General features: G+C 44.3%; 2 protein-coding genes across 2 annotated transcripts; one reads left to right on the top strand and one right to left on the bottom strand.

The window, feature by feature from the left end:
* Positions 1 to 689: 689 nt before the first annotated feature.
* MTG2 (mitochondrial ribosome associated GTPase 2) lies at positions 690 to 17,792 on the bottom strand. Its single transcript, XM_077460279.1, has 7 exons — positions 17,655 to 17,792; positions 13,299 to 13,514; positions 11,708 to 11,855; positions 8,763 to 8,878; positions 6,572 to 6,790; positions 6,070 to 6,208; positions 690 to 1,528 (listed from the first exon to the last, which is right to left on the bottom strand). The coding sequence occupies exons 1-7, from the start codon at positions 17,697 to 17,699 to the stop codon at positions 1,137 to 1,139; spliced, it is 1,275 nt and encodes a 424-aa protein (XP_077316405.1). The 5' UTR covers positions 17,700 to 17,792; the 3' UTR covers positions 690 to 1,136.
* Positions 17,793 to 17,855: 63 nt separating this feature from the next.
* LENG1 (leukocyte receptor cluster member 1) lies at positions 17,856 to 19,628 on the top strand. Its single transcript, XM_077460280.1, has one exon. It carries the CDS (start codon positions 17,984 to 17,986, stop codon positions 18,773 to 18,775), a length of 792 nt encoding a protein of 263 aa, XP_077316406.1. The 5' UTR covers positions 17,856 to 17,983; the 3' UTR covers positions 18,776 to 19,628.
* Positions 19,629 to 23,379: the final 3,751 nt, after the last annotated feature.

The raw sequence follows: 23,379 nt of genomic DNA, 5'->3' as shown, positions 1-23,379 counted from the left end.
ATCTGGCCAGTAACGCACCTCTCGTATTAGTGAGATGCAACTCTTCAAGAATGAGCACAGAAGGCAAAGCAGATTAGTATGGGGGGGGGGGGGGGGGTGTTAAATGTATTTGCAGATTTAGGTACACTAACACAATGAAGTCACACTTTACAATCAGTTGCTACAGGAAACTGTTTTTTTTTTTCCTTTTGGAATGGTTTTGCATGAATAAATAGAAGCTTATCATTTTAACCACCCCTGCCAGTGTTAAATGGTGTGTCTCAGCCATGTAAGTCAGGGGTCTCAAACTGGCGGCCCTCCAGCTGTTGCGGAACTACAAGTCCCATTGTGCCTCTGCCTATGGGAGTCCTTCTTGTAACTGTCAGCCTTGCCATGCCTCATGGGAATTGAAGATTTGCAGGTTCAGACCCCTGATGTAAACTAATACATAGAGTTGAGAAAAACAACAGACTTGCTGGCTGGATCGCCAGATGAAAATAGAAAGAAGAAAAGGAAACAATGCAGCCATCGCATCTAAGAATTGGTAAACTGCAATATTCTAGATTGTAAGCTCTAACGAGCAGGGCCCTCTTATCCTTCCTGTATTGATTTGTATTGTAAGTGTACTGTCTGCCCTCATATTGTAAAGCGCTGCGCAAACTGTTGGCGCTATATAAATCCTGAATGATAATAACAATAATAATATAATAAATGATTGCTTTTGGGTTTATTACTGCCTTGAACTTCATTGTTCTTTTTTGACAGTCATTTTTAAAATGGAAGGGATATCAAACAAAATGCCATGTAAATAAATAAAAAAAACACAGAACAATTATAATTATTAGCATTCTTTTTGTTATCAATAGATCTATTTCAGTCTTGTCTATCTTTAAAGAAAAAACAAAAAACAATGTTATGGTACTGATGCATATTACAAAGCACACACTACCATCTACTGGTACTTTTAGGTATTGCAGAAAATACTCTACAAGAGTAGGCACTCAACCATTAGCTCGTAACAGGCAGTCGGTATGTATTTGTATGCAGACATTTTTATAAGAAGTATATATTTATAAGATGAAAAATTTGCCATGAATCATTGTAGGAGTCATTCAAATGCTTTCCTTTCTGGCAGCTGTCACGGTTTGCCATTTGTACTACCAACCAGAATATTTCTCAGTCTTCTTTGCTCCAGTTCTCTGTCCATCATACAATTCTCGGATACAGAGGATGAGTTCTTCAGCATTCTGTCCGGTCAGAGCAGACACTGCAATGATTTTGCCGCTCACCTCCTGTCGCAGGTTGGCTAGCGTCTTCCCGGCTTCGGGGAGGTCTATTTTATTGGCCACGATGATTTGGGGTCGCTGGGTGAGGTTCTCATCAAACTGGCTCAACTCGTACTGCAGGGAGCGCATCTGGGTCCAGGGCTGAGGGTGCGCCAGGTCCAACACATAGAGGAGAATGCGGCACCTCTCAATGTGCCGAAGGAAAGACAGGCCCAAACCCCGATTCTGGTGAGCTCCTTCTATGATGCCGGGGACGTCCGCCACTGAGAGGCCAACAAGAGAGAAGGGGTTACTGTTTAATTTTATTGTAATCAGTTCTAGTAGGTTGGCACTTCCTCTGTATTGCTTTACAGTGAACATGGAAGCATTCACATCAGTTCCTGCCCCTGAAGGAGCTCACAATCTAATCTCCCTACCATAGTCATTCCCACACAGTACAACTGATTTCATTGTAAACCAAGTAACCTGACTGAATGTTTCAGATTTGTAGGACACCAATACATTCAAACACAAACAGAACATGCAACTTCAAATACACATTTTCCATAATGAGAATCAAACCAAGGATACAGAATTGTGAAGGAAAGAGCTCTAACCACTAAGCTGCCAGGTAAATATCGCCTTCTATTTAGTCTCTATACTGGGTGTAGGCAACTTCACGTGGTGAAACTACAACCCCCATTATGTCTCTGCCTCTGGTACTCATGATTATGGTTGCCAGAGGCTTGCAAAGCCTCGTGGGATTTGTAGTTCCACAACAGCAGGAGTGCTGAAGTTGCCTACCCCTGCCATAGAGCAAGGTGGCTTATGCTTCATGCACACTGTATCCTATGGATGCTTTTTTCCTAAAGGAGTTCATCAGCAGCAAAATACGCAGTATAAGAGGGCTTTCACACCAAGCCGCCCCGGGCGTCGGCAGTAAAGCGGCACTATTTTTAGCGCTGCTTTAGTGTCATTTTAGCGGCGCTATTCGGCCGATAGCGGGGTGGTTTTAACCCCCCCGCTAGCGGGGATAAGTCCGGCGGAAAAATGCTCCCGAAGTGGCGTTTTGCCGGTGGTATCGCAGCGCTGCCCCATTGATTTCAATGAGGAGCAGCGGTGAGTACACTGCTCCAAAGAAGCTGCTGGCAGGATTTTTTCTGACACCCTGCCAGCGCACCGCTTCAGTGTGTAAGGAGACGTTTTTTTCAGGCGCTATTTTTAGCGCTGTAGCGCCTGAAAAATGCTGGCAGTGTGAAAGGGGTCTAAAGCTGTCTTTTTGCCTGTGCGTTCACGCGTCTTGTGTTTATACATTCTATTGGCTAGAATTCTGCCCATTACAATACATTAACGCAGGAACACACCTAACACTAATGCACGTTTAGGCCCTTTTGGCCATTTTTTTAATGCTCAAAAGCTCTTCTGTTGATGTTTTTTTTTTATTTTTCTACCTCACCACCTCCGTGGTGGCTAATGCATACACAGGCGAGAGAAAGTGAAAAAAACTCGGGACAGCCGCACTCCAAAATGGATCTATTTTCTTGTGCCTTTTATTGTAGAATAAAAATCACATAACACGATCCACAGCAAAAGTGATACAGAACAAAATGCTGAAGCTGATGACCAGAGTTTTTTTTTCTCACTTTCTCTAAACTCTTATGTGTTCATGAACGCATAGGTTAACATGGAGGGGCAATTTGAGGCAGAAAAAAAATAAAAATAAAAATTAAATGCCTCTAAAAACCAGTGTTTCATGAGCTCAAGTGTGCACATATCCATATAAAATATATCCAAAATGTTCTTACTATGGTTATCTTATGAGTAAGCTAGAGCCGGTAGATTATCTTCTGCTCAACTGCGGTGGTCGTCACGCATAAATCGCAAGATAGCAGAATACACTGATCTGCGTTGCCAGCTGTAGCGGAGAAAATCCAACAGGGCGTTTGTACAGAGGTCAATCGGTAGATCGACATCTGTACAACCTCCCTGCCCATACATAGATTGAAATTAGGCCAGCTCAAGAGGGACTAGGTGGGTTTTTTGAGATAAGACAGGAAGTCTGCCGTGGACACAGGACAGCTCTGAATTTGTGACAAGATCAACAATTGCATTCAATATGACAAAATGCTTCCAATGTATGTTAAGCAGACCAAAAGGGAGAACATAAGAGAAGCTCACTCTTAGGATCTACATTCACCTTAACAAAAATAGTCCTTCAGCACCACCACATGGCTGCAACTAGGTAGTACATGGCTTTTTTTTGTACTTTGAAAGAATAAAGTCGTATGAGCACTTGCGAGTATATATATATATATATATATATATATATATATACATACATACATACATACATACACACACACACACACACACACATTTTATATATATATATATATATAACATTTTTATACATTACAACCTTTTTGTATATTCACATTTTCACATTTAGAGAGGGTATGGACTTCATATTATATATGCTATATAGTTAGTTGCATTAGAAAGTCTTTAGTCTTAGCACTTCACTATACAGTGAGGAAAAATATTATTTGATCCCCTGCAGATTTTGTAAGTTTGCCCACTCACAAAGAAATGAAGGGTCTATAATTCTTATCATAGGTGTATTTTAAATAATAGAGACAGAATATCAACTAAAAATCCAGAAAAAAACACGATACAAATGTTATAAATTGAGTTGCAGCTCAGTTAGTAAAATAAGTATTTGATCCCCAAGCAAAACATGACCTAGTAGTTGGTGGAGAAACCCTTGTTGGCAAGCACAGAGGTAAGACGTTTCTTGTAGTTGGTGACCAGGTTTGCACACATCTCGGGAGGGATTTTGGTCCATCTTCTTTATAAATCTTCTCTCTAAATCCTTAAGGTTTCTTGGCTGTCACTTGTCAACTCAAAGTTTTAGCTCCCCCCATACATTTTCTATAGGATTATGGTCTAGAGCAGTGATGGCAAACCTTGGCACTCCACATGTTTTGGAACTACATTTCCCATGATGCTCATGCACTCTTCATTGCAGTTGAGCATCATGGGAAATGTAGTTCCAAAACATCTGGAGTGCCAAGGTTCTCCATCACTGGTCTAGAGACTGACTAGGCCACTCCATGATCTTAATATGTGCTTTTTCTTGAGCCACTTGTTTGTTGCCTTGGTGGTAAATTTTGGGTCATTGCCATGCTGGAGGACCCATCCACGACCCATCTTCAGTGTTCTGGCTGAGGGAAGAAGGTTCTCATCCAAGATTTTACAATACATGGCCCCATTCATTGGCCCCTCAATGCAGCAAAGTCTGTCTGTACCTTTAGCAGGGAAACAGAACCAAAGCAACATGTTTCCACCTCTGTGCTTGACTGTAGGAATTGTGTTCTTAGGGTCATAATTGACATTTTTTTTCCTTCAAACACGGCGAGTCGAGTTAATGCCAAAAGCTAAATTTTTGGTCTCATCTGATCACAGCACTTTCTCCCAATCCTTCGCAAAATCACGATGTTCATTGACACGACTGTACATGTACCTTTTTGAGAAGGGTGACTTGCCGTGTTTGGAGGAAGAAAAATGCTGACTATGACCCTAAGAACAACATCCTTACAGTCAGGCACGGAGGTGGAAACATTATGCTTTGGGGGCGTTTCTCTGCTAAATGTACAAGCCGACTTTGCCGCATTGAGGGGCCAATGGACGGGGCCATGTATTGTAAAATCTTGGATGAGAACCTTCTTCCCACAGCCAGAACACTGAAGAGGTATCATGGATGGGTCAGCCAGCATGACAATTACCCAAAACACAATGCCAAGGCAACAAACAAGTTGGTCAGAAAGAAGCACATTAAGGTCATGGAGTGGCCTAGCCAGTCTCCAGACCTTAATCCTATAGAAAATTTATGGAGGAAGCTGAAACTTTGAGTTAATCAGGTTTTTCTATTTTGTTAACACTATGGGGTTGATTTCCTAAAAGAAGCTGATTGGCTACCATGTACAGCTGCACCAGATTTTGCACTCTCCAGGTTTAGGAAATAATCCCCTATGGCATCTATTCATAGCCATTATGTACTATTGGGGTAGCTGTGATTGGCCACAGCGAACACATGGTACAGTGTGCTGTAATTGGCCCTGTCTGTACCATGAGTTCACTGTCCAGAGATCACAATACTAAACAATGAATGGCTATTCATGGTGTACAATGGTCATGTGATCATTGTGATTGGTCACAGCAATCACATGATACTGGGGCCAGCCTGGCACACCGGTCTGTGATCTGCTGTGTCTGATGGACAGGGATCGAGCCGCAGCACGGCTGCCAGAGTGACTGGGAGAAAGGCACACGATGTACTCCCGGACCCAGGGAGCTCCTGCCCAGCTGTCATATTACTATAGGTTGCGCAGGAAGTGGTTAATACCTAAATTAACTTTAAGTTTAAAAGCGCTAAATACATTCTAGGTGTATCAAAACAAAAAGGTGAACAATGTCCTACAGCTCCATTAATTTCGAAAGCAGCCACAGCTACAGAAGAGGACCCTTGTTCCCTGTGTGGAAGCAGAGGTCTGATACACATTTTGCCGAGTCATACCTTGAGCTCTGCAATCATCTAAGCTCATGCTCCTTGCTGATTGGAGAGATGAGGGCATGAGGGCACCTCTACTAAATGCATTCCACCATAATTATTCTGCGTTCTCTATATGCCGAAAGAAGCAAGCAGCATTGAGAGGCTGCAAAGATCGTCAAAGCATAACAAAATATTATTTTATGGAAGGTACACTTAAACTCCTAAATATTCCTGGAAGTCAAACATTACTTCCCGAGACAAGCCTGGACTTACCTGCAATCTGTTCATAGTCTTGGTAATGGATGACGCCAACATGGGGGTTGAGGGTGGTAAAAGGGTATGCTGCCACAGCTGGTCGGGCATTAGAAAGAAGACGTAAAAGAGAAGACTTTCCAGCATTAGGAAAACCAACCTAGAAGAGAAAAGTGTTCTTGTTTGAAGAAGAAGCCTTTACTGGGATTTTTAAATATAGGAATACATTTATAATAAAGGTGACAGGAGTGCTGCAGTCTGCCCGGAAGTGCTGATTTTCAGGCAGGATATCAGGGCTAATATCTCTGCTGCTACTACTGAATGCAGCACCAGACACCGCTTCTAAAAGCAAATGTAAAACGTATTCTCGGGCGTTATTTAGTTGTCAGGGTAGAATGCTGTGACAGGTAGTATTTTTATAGTACAAAGTTTTCAGATTCATGAGATACAGAGAATGCAGAGAGAGAAGGGATTAAAAAAGAATTGAGCAGAAACAGGCTTTAACCTAAGAGTACAACAGTACCATGCCAACATGTGCCATGGTCTTCAGTTCCAGCTGGAGTGACTTTTCTTCTCCGAGTTCTCCGGGTATTGTAGTTACTGGGGCTCGGTTCTCATTGCTGAGGAAGAACCGGTTTCCTTTCCCACCCATCCCACCGTGAACAGCTACAAACTCCTCGCCTGGGGTGGAGAGATCTACAAGGACCACACCATCTTCCTTCACCAGCGTTCCGATGGGAACCTAAAAATGTACAGAAAAGTTTCATCTTGTCACTGCTAATTTCTATTTAAAGAGTAACTGCAGTCTGTTCACATAATTTGTATTAAAAACATCTTTGCCATTCTGAAGCTTCCCTCCAACAACTTTGCATCTTATTTTATGTATACTGTGATTCTGTACTTGCCGAATGCTTCAGAAATCTCCCTCCACTGAGTTTGGCTGCAACCATTTTAACTGTGGGCAGCTGAAGCTGCTGCCTGTTCTTTTCCTGGATTCACACAGAGGCACACCTCCAGCTCTGCAGCTCTCATTGGCTCTCTTATGACTCACCCTTTCTCCCTTCCAGGCAATCTCTCTCTCTCTCTCTCTCTCTCTCTCTCTCTCTCTCTCTCTCTCTCTCGAGAGAGAGAGAGAGAGAGAGAGATCTGTGCATGATGTCATGAGCCTTGGCTTTTTACCAGACAAGAAACAGGAAGTGGGCTGTATCAGGTATTTACTGGCAGAAAAAAAAATGTTTTACTATCCAAAGTTAAAACAACAACAAGAGCAGAAGATTTAATAGATGGAAAGTTGAAAAAATGACTGAAGGATCTGCTTTAAAGAAGAACTTCTGTCTAGACAGTCTTCAGTGGCAAGCAGCAAACCCCCTCTACCAGGAGCCTTGATGGGTGGAATATGCTGACCTCCAACTCCCAGACTATGTTCTAATTCTGGCCTAAGAGCTAAGTGTCAAATGGGGTGTGGAAAGTCCAAAATCAATTATTTTTCAGCAGACATACAGAATTAAAACATCCAGCAAATTTCAGGGGATCATCGGGGCTTAGTGAATGTCGCAGGATGTGTATTCTGTAAAACAGAGCTGTAATAGTCTTTGGGGGAATACATTTAGGTATATGCTCCAGTGGTTGGTTATGTAGCCTACATGGATAATAATGCCTTGCTGCTTTTGCCAGAAGTCTGCACAGAACTTATAGTGAAATTACAGGCATGCCCTGCTTCATGAATAGACATTTTTGATATTCTAGATCTCTTGCACACCTAAAGGGATTAAAGAAAAAAAATCAGGTGGTGATATTGAAAGCAGATTCTCCCACACACTAGTTATTTTAATAAAAAAAAAAGAGCTGGAAAATCAAACATCAATATCTTCTGAACAATAAAGCTACTTTCACACTATGACTGCATTGGCAGTAAAGCACTGGTTGTTTTAGCGACGCTTTACCGCCATTTTAGCGGTGCTTTTCGGCCACTAGTGGGGCACTTAGGGGTTAAAAGCACCGTGTCACGACGCTTCGTAAGCACTGCCCATTCATTCCAATGGGCAGAGGCAACTTTGAAGCGCTGTATTTAGGAGTCCTCCCAACCGCCCCAAAGATGCTGCTTGCAGGACTTTTTTTCCCGTCCTGCAAACACACCACCCCAGTGTGAAATCACTCGGGCTTTCACATTTGGGAGGCAGTTTTCAGGTACTTCACAGGTGCTATTTTTAGCGATAAAATGCCTGAAAACTGCCTTCGGTATGAAAGGGGTCTTAAGCTTCCTGAAAACCTTCTAATCTATAGTATATAGTTTCCAGGAAATGTATTATTTTGTTATTACCATAACAGATGTTACAAGATGCACCATAATACTTCTCTTGCAGAAAATGCTGCTAAATTCTCCCTTGCCAGGCAGCCACATGACCAAATGCCAAGGCACTGGTCATGTTATCTCAGCTGATGGGGAGGGTCAGAGTAAAGATATAGCCAAAGATATAGTAAAGATATAGCCACTGATTGGCCATCTCTGCCTGAATGTAATTTCCCTAAACCTTTTCTTTTGAGCTAGTAGGCCCAGTGATCTAGTAGAGATAGTAGGCCCAGTGATCTAGTAGAGATAGTAGGCCCAGTGATCTAGTAGTAGAGATAGTAGGTCCAGGGGACTGATGGTGTCTATTTCTTCTTGCACCAGCAATATTACCCTGAAAAACTGCATCAGGCTACTGGATACCTACCTTAATAAAGATATCTTCTCCACCTTTTCCATAGCAGTTCTTGCTGCGCCCTGGCCGTCCATCATTACCCCGGTATTGAGGAACAATGGAGGCCAAAGACTTCACACAGGGATCCACTAGGAAGTAAACATAATCCAGAGACATTATAGAGACAATCCTGAAAACTATTTCACAGGTTAATAAATCACAATGTTTCCCATATATGCCAATATTTAAAACACAGTAGACTAAAAATAAAGAAAACATATCACTTGTCAATGACTCCCCAGGGGATGAAGACCTAAAAGATTCAGGGGGGAATTTAGTAAAACTGGAGCATACAAAATGTGGAGCGGCTGTGCACGACAACCATCAGCTTTATTTTTTCAGCTTGTTCAAGTGAAAATAAACCTATAGATTTAACAGTTCATAAAACAGTTACATTTCCAGCATGCCGGGAATGCTGTCACTTTGGTTGTGCTCTCAACCAAACTGTCAAACCATGAAATGGCTGGTGTCAGAACTGATCACATGAGCAGCACCATGAAAGCTGCAAAGGATAGGAGGGTTTAGTTCCACTTTAAGCTTTTTAAAATGAAAGACAGAAGCTGATTGGTTGCCATGCACAACTGCTCCACATTTTATGCTCTAGTTTTGATCAATTCCCCTCATAGTGTACTATGCTTGGGATTAAAGGGGGACTATATTGCTTTTGGGTCAGTTTTATTATACTTTATTTTTTACCCTTATAAACTCTATTTAGAAAGCAGAAAGCTAAAAATCAATAAGCTACATTTCATTTTTTTTTTTTATGTTTTTTTTTTTTTTTTATGTTTTTTTTTTTTTTTATTCTGACCATTATTATTATTCAGGATTTATATAGCGCCAACAGTTTGCACAGCGCTTTACAACATGAGGACAGACAGTACACTTACAATACAAATCAATACAGGAGGCATCAGAGGGCCCTGCTCGTTGGAGCTTACAATCTAGAAGGGAGGGTCAAGTTGAAACAAAAAGGTAATAACTGTGGGGGGATGAGCTGATGGAGAAAATGAAAATACAGTTGTTAGGTGTGGGTAGGGTAGGCTTTTCTGAAGAGAAGGGTTTTCAGGGATCGCCTAAAAGCTAATAAAGTAGGAGATAGGCGGACAGATTGGGGTAGGGCATTCCATAGGATTGGAGAGGCTTTGGAAAAGTCCTGGAGGCGAGTATGGGAGGAGGTGATGAGGGAGCTAGAGAGCAGGAGGTCTTGAGAGGAACGAAGAGAACAAGTGGGTTGGTATTTAGAGACTAAGCTAGTGATGTAGCTGGGGGCAGAGTTGTGGATGGCTTTGTACGTAGTTGTTAGTATTTTGAATTTAATTCTTTGGCTGAGCGGAAGCCAGTGGAGGGATTGACAGAGAGGAGTAGCAGAGACAGAGCGATTGGTAAGGTGGATGAGTCTGGCAGCAGCATTCATGATGGATTGAAGAGGTGATAGACTATGTAGAGGTAAGCCAATGAGAAGGAAGTTGCAGTAGTCAAGGCGGGAGATGACCAGCGAGTGAATTAAGAGCTTTGTTGTGCCATTGGTTAGAAAGGGGCGTATTTTGGAGATGTTGCGGAGGTTGAGGCGGCAGGATTTGGACAGTGATTGGATGTGTTGCTTGAAGGAGAGGTCAAAGTCCAGGACTACACCTAGAACCTTGGCATCTGGGGATGGGCTTATGGTTGTGCCATCAATTTGGACAGTGAGATCAGGGGAAGGGGCATATGGGGGAGGAAAAATTACAAGTTTGGTTTTGGATAGATTGAGTTTGAGGAAGTGGTGTGACATCCAGACTGATATATCTGATAGTAAATTAGTGATCCGTAAGGAGACAGAGGGAGTGAGCTGAGGGGTAGAGAAATAGATTTGGGTGTCGTCAGTGTAAAGGTGGTATTGGAAGCCATGGGAGGCTATCAGTGGACCCAGGGAGGAAGTGTAGATTGAAAATAGGAGCGGTCCAAGAACAGAACCTTGGGGGACCCCAACAGAGAAAGCAAGAGCAGAGGAGGAAGTAGAGTTGTAAGAAGTTGACCATAATCAATATAGAAAGAAAAGGAAGAATATATCAAACTACTATATATTCACTTTCAAATGTATTGCCATTTTGTATGCAAGAGCAGGTTAGAAGGCACCTAAAGCACCGTGCACTAATGCAACAGATTGTGGTTGGCCTCTATCTTATACAGAGGTTTTAAGAGCATAACTAAGGGCAAATCATTTGGACTGTTTGGAGACAGCGATGAGGTGTTAGAACCACTGTCAGGCTTACAGGAATAGAAGAGAAGTCTTACAATGGAGACACCTGTTCCCATGACAGCATCCAATCACTAGAAAGCAAATTAAATAAATGTACAATGTCCTGCACTAAAGGCGAATGTTCCAGTAGTGGAGGACCTTAGATCTTTGACATCTTACAGCTAGGCAAGACTTTGCAGCCCCCTGAGGACTGGGGAAGCCTAAAGAAAACACTGGAGAAACAAAAAAACAAAGGACGCATAATCCTTGCCCATTATCTAAAAAAAAAAAAAAAAACTTTTTTTATTGAAGAAATAAAATAAATTATGTACTCACAAACAGCAAGCAATATAAAGCTCATCAATATCCACAGTGACCTGCCCACTCTGGTCCACTTCGCCAAACCCCAAGGTAGGGAAGACAATGGGTGATGCGTTTTGAGGGAAGGAACCCTCTTCTTGTTTGGCTCTGAACAGGGTTCCTAACCTTGAAACGCGTCAGCACTGGAAGTGTCTTCCCTACGCTAGTATTGGCACAGTGGACCAGAGTGTGAAGGTCATTGTGGATATTGATGAGCTTTATACCATGTGCTGTTTGTGATACATAATTGTTTTATTTCTTCAATAAAAAGTTTTTTTACAGTAATGAATGCACAAGGCTTGTGCTCCCTCTTCTTTTTTTCCACCAGAAAGCAAATCACCTTTAATTATCACGTGTCCTCCATTTCCTCCATCCCCTCCATCTGGTCCTCCAAATTCCTTCCGAGGCTCACTGTGAAAACAGCAGGCTCCGTCTCCACCAGCTCCTGCCACTACTTTAACTCTACGGTGATCAACAAAGTAACGCGTCTAAAAAAAAAAAAAAAAAAAATTTCTTGTTAAAAAATAAATAAATAAATAAAACAAAAAGGGCAGGAAAATACTTCTTTTATTTTTAGGCCAACTGTGAATTTTCAGTAGTTGCAATTTATGGCCAATTTTCTACTGCAGTTTCACTGGGGGTACCCTGGGTGTGTTATGTCAATTTATAGGTGCAATGTGAAAATACTGCGTCTTCTGTAAGATATGTGTACTTTGACAGAGAGCCCTTACACTGAACTGGGCAGCAGAAAAATGATAAACTGACCTGTTGGAATCCCAGAATAATGGTATGCTGTCCTTCGGGATACCAAAATAATGGTACGCTGCCCCTTACCATGACAACATAATGGTGAGCTGCCCCTTGCAATGCCAGAATACTGGTTTGTGGTTTCTTGGGATTCCAGAATAATGGTATGCTCTTCCTTGAGATCCCAAAATAGTGGTATACTATCCCTTGGGATGCCAGAATAACAGTATGCTGTCCCTTGGGATTCCAAAATGATCTTATAATGTCCCTTGAAATCCCCAAATAATGGTTGGGATGCCAGAATAATGGTATGCTTCCCCTTACATTGCCAGAATACGGGTATGTGGTCTCTTGGGAAACCCAGAATAAAAGTATGCTGTCCCTTGGGATGCCAGAATGATGATATGCTGTACCTTGGGATCCCAAAATAATGCTATGCTGTCCTTTGGGATCCCAAAATAATGGTACACTGTCCCTTGGGAACCCAAAACAATGGCGCGCTGTCCCTTGGGAACCCAAAATAATGGCGCGCTGTCCCTTGGTAATCCAAAATAATGGCGCGCTGTCCCTTGGGAACCCAAAATAATGGCGCGCTGTCCCTTGGGAACCCAAAATAATGGCGCGCTGTCCCTTGGGAACCCAAAATAATGGTGCGCTGGCCCTTGGGAACCCAAAATAATGGTGCGCTGTCCCTTGGGATCTCAAAATAATATTATGTTGTCTCTTGGGATCCCAAAATAATAGTATGTTGTCCCTTTAGATCCCAGAAAAAAACATATGCTGTCCCTTGGGATCCCAAAATAATGCTATGCTGCCCCTTGCAATGGCAATATACTGGTATGTGGTCTCTTGGGATTCCAGAACAATAGTATTGTGTCCCTTGGGATCCTGAAATAACGGTATTCTGCCCCTTGAAATTCCAAAATACTGGTGTGTTGTCCCTTGAAATCCCAAAATACTGAAATGCAGCTGGTAAGGATCCCATAATACTAGTATGTGGTCCCTTGGAATCCCAGAATAACGATATGCTGTCCATTGGTTTCCTAGAGCAATAACACACTGATACTTGGAGTTTAGAGAACAATGACACCTGTTAGGAAGGACTACCTCTATTTTTATGTCAGTTTTTAGTGTGATTATATAGAGAAATAAGAGAAAGATGACAATTCTCTGGAGTTCCTTACCAGCTTCTTCTCACTTATGTCTCTCTTCCTCTTGGTGTAGATTTCTTTCTTGGCATATAGTGGGATGTCAGTGGACAGGGGGCGGTGATGCGACACAAGCTGGGCCGGCAATGAGGATGGAAAATGAATACCTTGGCAAATGACAGCTTGACACCATCGAACCTGGTCGGACAAGGCACGAAGACGAGACAATAGCTGCACTGCCAACATCCCTACCTGTAAAAAGAAAAAAGAATCACGCTGATAGCGGGGTTTCAATAGAATTCAAATAGTGCTGAAGATTACTAGTTGCTGCTAGTTTAAAGCCGTCACCTCAGTCTTGCACAGTAGTACAGCCTCCCCTCCTGTACTGAAATGGCACACTCTGATTTCACTGCACACTGTGAGCTTCCTCTAGCCAGGTAACGAGCCAGCCTCATTTCTAAGCTGGAGGAAATCCAGCCCTTTCCTCCCCAGCCTGACTGTCCTTTTCATTCATTGGATTTCAGCTCATTCAATCGTGGAGGCCCAGCATTATATGTGGGTGTAACCTAGGGTGGTCTTTTGTTTTTAAGACGTTCCTCCCACCCAACTATTACCTGCTTTCTGTGACCCCTAAAATACCCTTCATATCTCATCAAAGATAACCTGTCATAAAGAGTTTATGTCACATGGGGGACGTTTTGCCCCCCTATGTGACATAAATTACGTTTTAGTAGGAAAAAAAAAGGTTACACCCAAGCACTTTAAACCCCCCCCCCCCCCAAAAGAAATTGGTACCACGCACACAAACGTCAACTTTCCTTGAACGACACATGTAAGATATTGCTGCACACATCGGAGTAAAAGCAATAATTCTAGGGCCAGGGTTCATAGCTCCAGAAGGTTTACTCCCCCCCCCCCCCCCCCCCTCATGACCAGGCCATGTTTTGCGATACGGCTCTGAGTTATTTTAACTCACAATTGCGCAGTCGTGCGACGCTACACCCAAATAAAATTGATGTCCTTTTTTCCCCCCACAAATAGAGATTTCTTTTGGTGGTATTTGATCACCTGTGAGTGTTTTTATTTTTTGCGCTATAAACAAAAAAAGAGTGAAAATTTTGTAAATATGTTTTACTTTCTGCTATAATACATATCCAATAAAAAAAAATAGAAAAAAATCTTATTTCTTCATCAATTTAGGCCAATATGTATTTTGCTACAGATTTTTGGTAACAAAATCCCAATAAGTGTATATCGATTGGTTTGCACAAAAGTTATAGCGTCTAAAAGCTATGGGATATATTTTTGGAATTATTTATTTTTTACTAGTAATGGCGGCCATCAGCGACTTATAGCGGGACTGCAATATTGCGGAGGACAAATCGGAAACACCTGACAGTTTTTGGGGACCAGTGACACCAATACAGTGATCAGTGCTAAAAATATACACTGTCACTGTACTAACGACACTGGCTGGGAAGGGGTTAACATCAGGGGCGATCAAAGGGTTAGATGTGTTCTTAAGGGGTGCTTCCTAAGTGCGTGGGGGGTGCTTGTACTATGCGCAGACAGAGATCTATGTTCTTGCTTAGCAGAAACAGAAGATCAATGCCTTCCCTTGTCACAGAACGGCGATCTGCCTTGTTTACATAGACAGATCGCCGTTCTGCCTGTTCCTCAATTGATCGGCTGGGACATCGAGTCTGCTGATTAAGTCCTGCTGTGCCTAATCACAACAGGAGGGGGATGCCGGTGGCATGTGTGCGCGTCCCAGACCTGGAAGTGCAGTCACATTCCTCTACGTGATTCTGCACAGAGCAGCCGCCCTGCTGCATTACATGTGCGTGGGGTGGTCTATAACAGGTTCAAGCTGGGTTCACACTTGTGCGATGTCATTGCTGTGTAGATCACATGCGATGTCTGTGCCATGCAAACTTAGCCACCTTTTTTTGGTCCGCACTGGAATTGGATTGCATGGGTGTTAACACCTATGCGATCTGATCACTGCACCATTTGACAGTTCGCACTGCGGGTGGATTCGCCACAGGGTCAGTTTTATATACAGCAGGTCGCTTCCCAGCTTACCGGAGCCGTTGGTAAAGGGGGAAACAAGCCGATCCCCTGGAGCGATGGCCCCCACTCAACTCTATGCTCTTGGAGGACCGTAGTGTCGTCTGACGTCATATCCGCCTAACGGCCTTAGAGGGAGTCAATGTAAAACTACTTTTTTTTTTTGTTTGCTTGTAAAACAAAACTGACATCCTTTTTTTCCCCACAAATAGAGCTTTCTTTGGTGGCATTTGATCACCTTCACAGTTTTTATTTTTTCGCTATGAACAAACAAAAAGTGTAAATTTAGAAAAAAAAAAAAAAACTTTTTTAACTTTTTACTATAATACATATCCAAAAAAAGATAAAAAAAAAAAACACATTTATTCATCAGTTTAGGCCGATATATATTCTACATATTTTTGGTAAAAAAAAAATAAAAAAAAAATCGCAATAGGCGTATATTGATTGGTTTGCGCAAAATTTATTGCGTCTACAAACTACGGGATAGATTTAGGGACTTTTATATTTTCTTTATTGATTTTACTAGTAATGGCGGCAATCTGCTATTTTTAGCAGGACTGCGACATTGTGGTGGACAAATCTGACCCCCAAATGACACTCTTTGGGGACCAGTGACATTATTTAATTGATCAGTGTTATAAAAATGCACTGATCAATGTAAAAATGAAACTGGCAAGGAAGGGGTTAACACTAGGGAACGAACAAGGGGTTAACTGTGATCCCTGGGTGTGTTCTAACTGTAGGGGGGATGGGCTGACAGGGACATGATAGAGATCACTGTTCCCGATAATTGGGAACTAAGGATGGGCTCAGGTCGTCACTGCACAGTGCTTATTACAAGCAGTGAGAGATTTTCCCAATCCACGGCTGCAGAGACGTGCAGTGACGGCTTCCTGGCGGGCTCTGCACGTGCAGTTTACGAACACGTCTGAGCTCATCCTTACTGGGAACAGAAGATCCCTCATGTTTCTTGTCAGAATGGGGATCCGCTTGTTTACACTGGCAGATCCCCGTTCTGCCTCTGTACTAGGCAATCGCGGGTCACCAGCGGACATCAAGTCCGCCTGACCCACGGGCATGCTCCCGCAGCGTGCAGCGTCTTGCGCCCGCCTGCAACTATGAGAGCCGCCGTACAGAGAGCAGACCTGCCGCCCCGTATAATGACGGCGGCTGATCGACAAGTGGTTAAACCTAGGATTGCCGTGCAATGCACACAATTGCGACATGGTAGTACAGCAATTAGAAGTTCAAATCTGGTGTTAGAAGCGACACTGGGCAACACTGTGCCCGGCGATCTTTGACTTCTCCCATGTTGTTCAGGCACATCTCCGCCTCTTTAGGCTCCTTTCACAAGGACGATCCATTCAGGTCCGCCTGTCAGTTTTTCAGGCGGACCTGAACGGATGCTCCATAGAGCTCTATGGAGCGTCGAATGTCAGCTGTGACAAGTCCGCTGACATCCGACCTGAAAAAGTGTGACGGAGGAAAAAGCTATTTTTCCATCCGTCATCGGATCGGATTGGGTGACGACGGACACTGCAGTCCGTCACCACCCGATCTCCCATAGGGGAGAGCGCGCGCTGTGACAGGTCCGTCCCTGCGCAGCGTGCAGAGACAGACCTGTCATCTTCCTGCTCAGCGGAAATCGCTCCGGCGATCCCCGCTGAGCAAGCGGATATCCACGGGGGTGGATCAGCACTGATCCGCCCCGTGTGAAAGGACCCTTAAGGTTGCCTACCCCTGTTGTAAGGGAAACCAGCCGTGAAGGCTTGCGGCTTCACAGTCGATTCCCTACTGTGCATGCACTTTCTGAATGGCCCGGCGGTGGGGAAAGAGGGGCCGAACTTCTGACGGACCTCACTGCGGCAAAAGGTGGTAAATGTGGCACCAGATATGGAGGAGAGAGACTGATAAGTTGACCTTCCACTTTTGGGTGGAACACTGCTTTAAGTGGTTATATTGGCTTTTGGAATTTACAAATGCAGCAATTTGGAGATCAGAAGAAAGGTTTAGCACTGGGAAACACTTTTTGTCAGATAAATAGTGCATTTTATATACAACTCTATAGATCAGACCAAAATGAGGAGGGCAGAGGGACTTTGTTCTGAATGAGGGGCAGTCCCTCGAAATCAGGGACAGTTGGGATCTGTTGGCTATGCTGTCCGGTCTATGGTACCTCACGGGGAAGTATCTCAACATTGTTCAGCTGCTGTGGAACTAACAGTCCCAGCCAGACCACCACGAAACGAAAGAACTTCAATCTCCAGTCTGTCACCATGTATATAAACTAACACACACCAGTCGTTCCCCACAGCTCACCTTCCAGTAGTTCTCATGCTCTACATTTCCTCCTTCACACAGCATGCATAAGTGTCCTCAATACCGGAGCCATCTTGCCGGAGCCGGGCTCGTGTAAGTCTACGGCGTTCGGTCTCCAGGAAAATGGCCGCCGACGTGCAGCCAAAGCGTTGCTTTTTTGGAGACATAAACTCCAAGCATTGTACAGGCTTGTAACGTCCCGCGTGGGAGCCATCTAGGCTGCCGTAGTGCAGATATCGGCTTGGAGGTGTGTTAGGAAGTGCCTCTAAAAACCAGCGCTATTGCTTGCTTTGAAAAACAAGCCTATCCCTTGCTCTAAAAAAGAAAATATGAATATTCTGCCCAAGAAAAGCTGGCACGTGCGCAATAAGGACAACGTTGCGCGAGTGCGGAAGGATGAAGCGGAGGCCGCGGAGGAGGAGCGCAAGCGCAGGAAGAGAGCGGAGCTCGCGGAACAAGAGGCCAGGACAGACTTCCTGCGTAAGAAGGCCAGGCAGTCGTTGGCGGGTCCCTCGTGCAGCGACGCGGTTGTGGCGAGCGGAGAGCCGGCTCACGTCAACTTCTTCCAGGATGTGGAGGAAGGCGGCAAAGGGACCAACAGAGGAAACAAGGAGTACGAAGAGGAGAAACAAAAAGAAAAGGAGCGGCAAGAGAAAGCCCTGGGCATCCTGACCTACCTGGGGCAAAGCGCGTCAGAGGCCCAAACCCGCCCACCCTGGTACCAGGAGGCCCCGACCCGATCTAAAGATGGTGAGGACTCGACCAAGGATGAGAAGCTGAAAGGAAAGCTTGACCCGCTGTGTGAAATGGAGAAATACCTCCACAAAAAGACCGGGGAGAAAAGGAAACGCTCCGAGAAAAAAACGAAAAAGCACAAAAAAACAAAAGAGGAGAAGGAGGCAAAACCGTCCATAGAGCAGCTGCGGCAGGAACGCCTTAAGAGGGAAGCGGCGGAGAAGGCGCGGGCCGATGCGTTGTTGTCCGGGAAGAAAAACCCTTCTGCTCCAGAGGAGGAAATGGACGACCGAAAGAGACGGTACAACTCGCAGTTCAATCCACAGGCCGTCCGGAAGCCCAAAGTACGAGAGGAGCCCTGGAGACCCTCGGGATTAAAGAGATAGCGGGACTGATTGTGATAGGCGTGTATATTTCTCCATCTATACATCGCAGACTAAAAGACTTTGCTTGCATATGGAAAAATAAAGATGTTTTGGCTGGGAAAACTTGTCTTTCTCCGCTCTGTTTTGAACTAGAAAATGGCACCGATTGGCTGCTTCCGTGAATGAAAGCGGAACTAAACCTTCCTGTTGTTTTCAGCCAAGGAGGCTGCCATCTTAGCCTCTGTTTGATCTGCAGTCACCATGGTGACCGCACATGCGATTGTTTATGACAACCAGCCGTTCGATGGTTTGGTTAAGAGCACAGCCAATGTGACCGCTACATTCCCAGCATACTAGCAATGTAATTTTATTTTTATTTATGTTTTTTGAAATGATGGTTTTAGTTTAGGGTGGATTTGATTTAATTCAAGTTGATTTAAATCACTAGTAAAAAGGCTCAATTTAAATCAACTCGATTTAAATAGTCGTTTTTAAAGAGCAACTGCCATTTTTATCCTGCAGCGGCTCCTCCTCGGACCCGCTGTTGACTCACCGACGGTCCCATTCACTTTAATGGGGCGGCTGGTGATGCGGCGGTGACACAACAAGGTGTGGGACGTGGCGGCAGCAGGTGAGTGGACGTCCACTAACAGGCGCTGTCATGATGGGTCTGAAATGACAGGTGCTCTTTAAATGTAAGGACTTATTCTTGCTGGTAGTTAGAATCTTTAATATTTGCAAACAAAATGAAGGTTTCCTATTTAGAATAATAAGCTGTCGGGTTAGTAAAACGACGATATCAGAATCGATTCAATCAAACAGTTTGTAGTGTACATAGGTTTGCAAAACAATGAGATAAAGGAATATTCCTGAACTTTGTTTTATCTCCTGGTTACTGTGAAATTGTTTGAATGCATCAATGCAGTACATGATATCTCAGCTTGCGGAGCTTGGATTTGTTGAATGAGTTTACCAAATATGTAAATATTGCAGAATATACAGCCTCATGCTACATAACTAAGCTGCATTTCATGCTGAATAAACTAAATTATTAATGTATCTTAAAAAGAAAACTATCTTTAGATTTTTACTCTAAAAGCATTTTATTAAAATAAATGTAATAAAAAAAATAAAAAATAAACTATTTAAAGCGGAGTTCCACCTGAAATTTTTTTTTTTAAGTCAACAAATACAAATACTGCAGCTGCTGACTTTTAAAATAAGACATTTAATCTGTCCAGGGTGCCCGCGATGTCCTCATCCTACGCCCACCAAAAGCGTAATGGGCTAAAGTTGCTGCTGTGGTATGTGTATGCTAGAGATGAGATCAGTCGTGTTCGGGATCCCACCAGGAAGCCGACACTGCACACCGCTAATCGCAGGCAATGAGACATTTCCCGGTTCACAGCTGCACAGATCAGGACATGTTTCAGTGCCTATGATTATCCGTGTGCCGTGTTGGTTTGCTGGTGGGCTGGGGCATGTGGGATCCTGAACACGCCCGAGCCCATTCCTAGTGTGCACCCCCGGCCACTACCTTTGCAGCTAAAGGGAGGAGTGGTTGATGATTGGTAAGCTGCAATATAATACATTTTTTGGATTTAATACCACTTTAGGGGCTCATTCACACACAAGGTTGGGGGGAAAGGCCCATAAAACCTTGTGGTTCAGCCATGGTTTTACTGTGCTTCAAACCCCCCCCCCCCCCCCCAAACCATGTGCAAATGAGCCCCTAAAGCAGTATTAAACCCAAAAACATTACCAATCATTAGATGGGGTGGCTGCATTCTTTTTTTTTTTCTATGGGTTTTTTCACCTGGTGGTGTGGCCAGTAACACACGTCTACTAATAGTGAGACACAGAGGAATGAGCAGAGAAAGCAGCATTGTCAGTCCGGGGGGATTTAGATACAATCACAAATTGAAGCCACACTCCAGCTCACACTTTATAAAGTTAACCGCAAACCGTTTTTTTTTTGTTTTTCCTTTTTGGATAAAGTTTTGCCATGAATAATCAATTTTATCACCCTGCCAGTGTTAAAGCGGAGGTCCACCCTAAAGTGGACCTTCCGCTCATTGGAATCCTCCCCCCCTCCGGCGCCACAATTGGCACCTTTCAGGGGGGAGGGGGGTGCAGGTACCTGTACAGTACAGGTATCTGCCCCCACTTCCCGGATGGCTCTCTGCGGAAAGGGGCGTAGATTACGCCCCTTTCTGAAAGTCCCCTGCTGCCTGCTGGGAAACACACAGATCCCAGAGGCAGCGGGTCCATCCTTATTGTGCAGCGCGACTCGCGCATTGCGCAGTAGGGAACCGGGAAATGAAGCCGAAAGGCTCCACTTCCTGATTCCCATACCCAAGATGGCGGCGGCAGCACCCGAGAGACGATCGAGAGATCGGCTTCGGGTGCCGACATCGCGGGCGCGCTGGACAGGTAAGTGTCACTATTTTAAAAGTCAGCAGCTGCAGTATTTGTAGCTGCTGGCTTTTAAAAAAAAAAAAAAACGCGGACCCCTGCTTTAAGTGATTTGTCTCATTCACAAAAACTTATACATTCTGCTGGAGAGCTTGTGCTTTTGAAAAAACAGACATACTTGCTGGATCACCAGATGAAAATAGAATAAAGCCTAAAAAAAGGAAGCTAGTGCAGCCACCACATCTGAGAATTGCTGACCTGCAATATAATAAATGCTTTTTTATGGGTTTAATACCGCTGTAAATTAAAACTAAAAGCAAAACTTTTATGGTTTTGGATAGAGTGGAGAGTGATTAGAACCCCTGTCACTTTTTATTGCTATTTGTGCCCCATGTGGGAGATCCACCCTCTCTATTTGTCCTGTTTACCATTATCATCAAAAGTAAAAATCCCAAATTTTGAGTTGCCCCCAGAGCAGTAATAGACCAGGAATCTTCCAAAGAGGACACTAGTTCTGAGGGTTCCAATAGATTCCATTCATTTGCAGGGATTCCCTCTCACTTCCTGTTTTAGCTATGGGACAGGAAGTGAAGGTAGCAGCCCCCCCGCCCCCATACTTACCTGAGCCCCCTCTCGATCCAGCAATGTGCATGAGAGCCTCAGCCCACTGAGGACTTTCCTGCCTCATTGGCTGAGACAGCAGCAGGAGCCCATAGCTGACAATCACAGCCAGTGAACCACTGAGAAGAGAGGGGCAGGGTTGAGCTGGGGCTCTCTGTCTGAATGGATACACAGAGCACAGGCTCTGGAGAAACCCCCGCTTTGTTGCCCCCACAGCAAGTTGTTTGCACTTGGCAGGAGGGTGGAACCAAGAGCACTAGTGAAGAGGAGGATCAGGGCTGCTCTGTGCAAAACCACTGCACAGAGCAGTTAAAGAGGAGTTCGGCCCCCCCACGAAAAAATGAAAAGCAGCCACAAACACTGAAGACTTTTAACATTAGGACACTTACCTTTCCAGGGATCCCGCTATGTCGGCACCCCAGACGCTTTTTGGATCGGCTCTCGGGTGCTGCCGCCGCCATTCATAGTGAGGGAAACGAAGTGCGCTGCGCTTTCTAACTGGCCTGGTGGTGGAGGGAGGAGGAGGCCAAACTTCAGAGGGATGGTGCTGCAACATGGTCTCCCAGAAGTGGGGAAGGGTACCTGTCAAAAACAGGTACACGTTCCCCCCTCCCCCTGAACGGTGCCAAATGTGGCAAGGGGGGGGGGGGGGGGCAGATAAGCGGATGTTCCACTTTTGGGTGGAACTCCGCTTTTAGCACGACGTTTGTTATTATTTTGTTATTTGTTTATTTGCCTTTAATATATAATTTTACACATGGAAAAAATAATCCTCCCTTAGGGCCGGTTCACACAGGGGGCGATGCGAGGCGACATCGACTTGCCTCGCCGCGACCTGCCGCGACCTCAGCGGCGACTTGCAAATGACTTCTGTATAGAAGTCAATGCAAGTCGCCCCGAGGTCGCCCAAAAGTAGTACAGGAACCTTTTTTCTGAGTCGGAGCGACTCGAGTCGCTCCTCTCAGAACGGTTCCATTGTACAGAACGGGGGCGACTTGTCAGGTCGCGGCGAGGCAAGTCGTGTCGCCTCGCATCGCCCCCAGTGTGAACCGGCCCTTACTCTGTTCAAAATGGGAAAAATAATTTTACCTATAGTTTTACTTTTAATGTATGGGTGCATGCATCCATATTGGGGAGAAAATAATAGAAAACATCTTCCGGATAACAGGGGAACAGGTAAAGAAGGATCCGTGGACATGTCTGTTCCATGATACTGACAAAACATTAGGGGAATACAAAAACTCATTGATTCCTCACTTATTGATTGCCGCAAAAAGCCTGATCCCAAAGAGATGGGGTACTGCCGAACCCTCATCTACGAGGGAATGGTTAGGTAAAATAGAGTGGTTAAGATCAATGGAGGTATCAATATTTAGAAGAGGGGACCAAGTGGAAACTTATTATAGTAAATGGGGAAAATGGTTGGAGTTCAAGAAAACAAGGGAATATCTCAGAATGAGTGGATCCGAGGGGAGGTGAGGGGGGGAGCGGGAGAGAGAGAGGGGAGGGAGGGGGTGAGGGATCGGGGGGGGGGGGGATGGGGTTATATAAGGAAACGGAATAGGAAGTATATTTTTGTAATACATTTA

The sequence above is a fragment of the Lithobates pipiens genome, unplaced genomic scaffold (genome assembly GCF_037356315.1).
Source record: "Lithobates pipiens isolate NorthernLeopardFrog02 unplaced genomic scaffold, aLitPip1_a1.2 Scaffold_28, whole genome shotgun sequence".
In the NCBI taxonomy this organism is placed as follows: Eukaryota; Metazoa; Chordata; class Amphibia; order Anura; family Ranidae; genus Lithobates; species Lithobates pipiens.
Note: the sequence above shows the minus strand (reverse complement) of the source record. Positions and strands in the feature narration are given on the sequence as shown.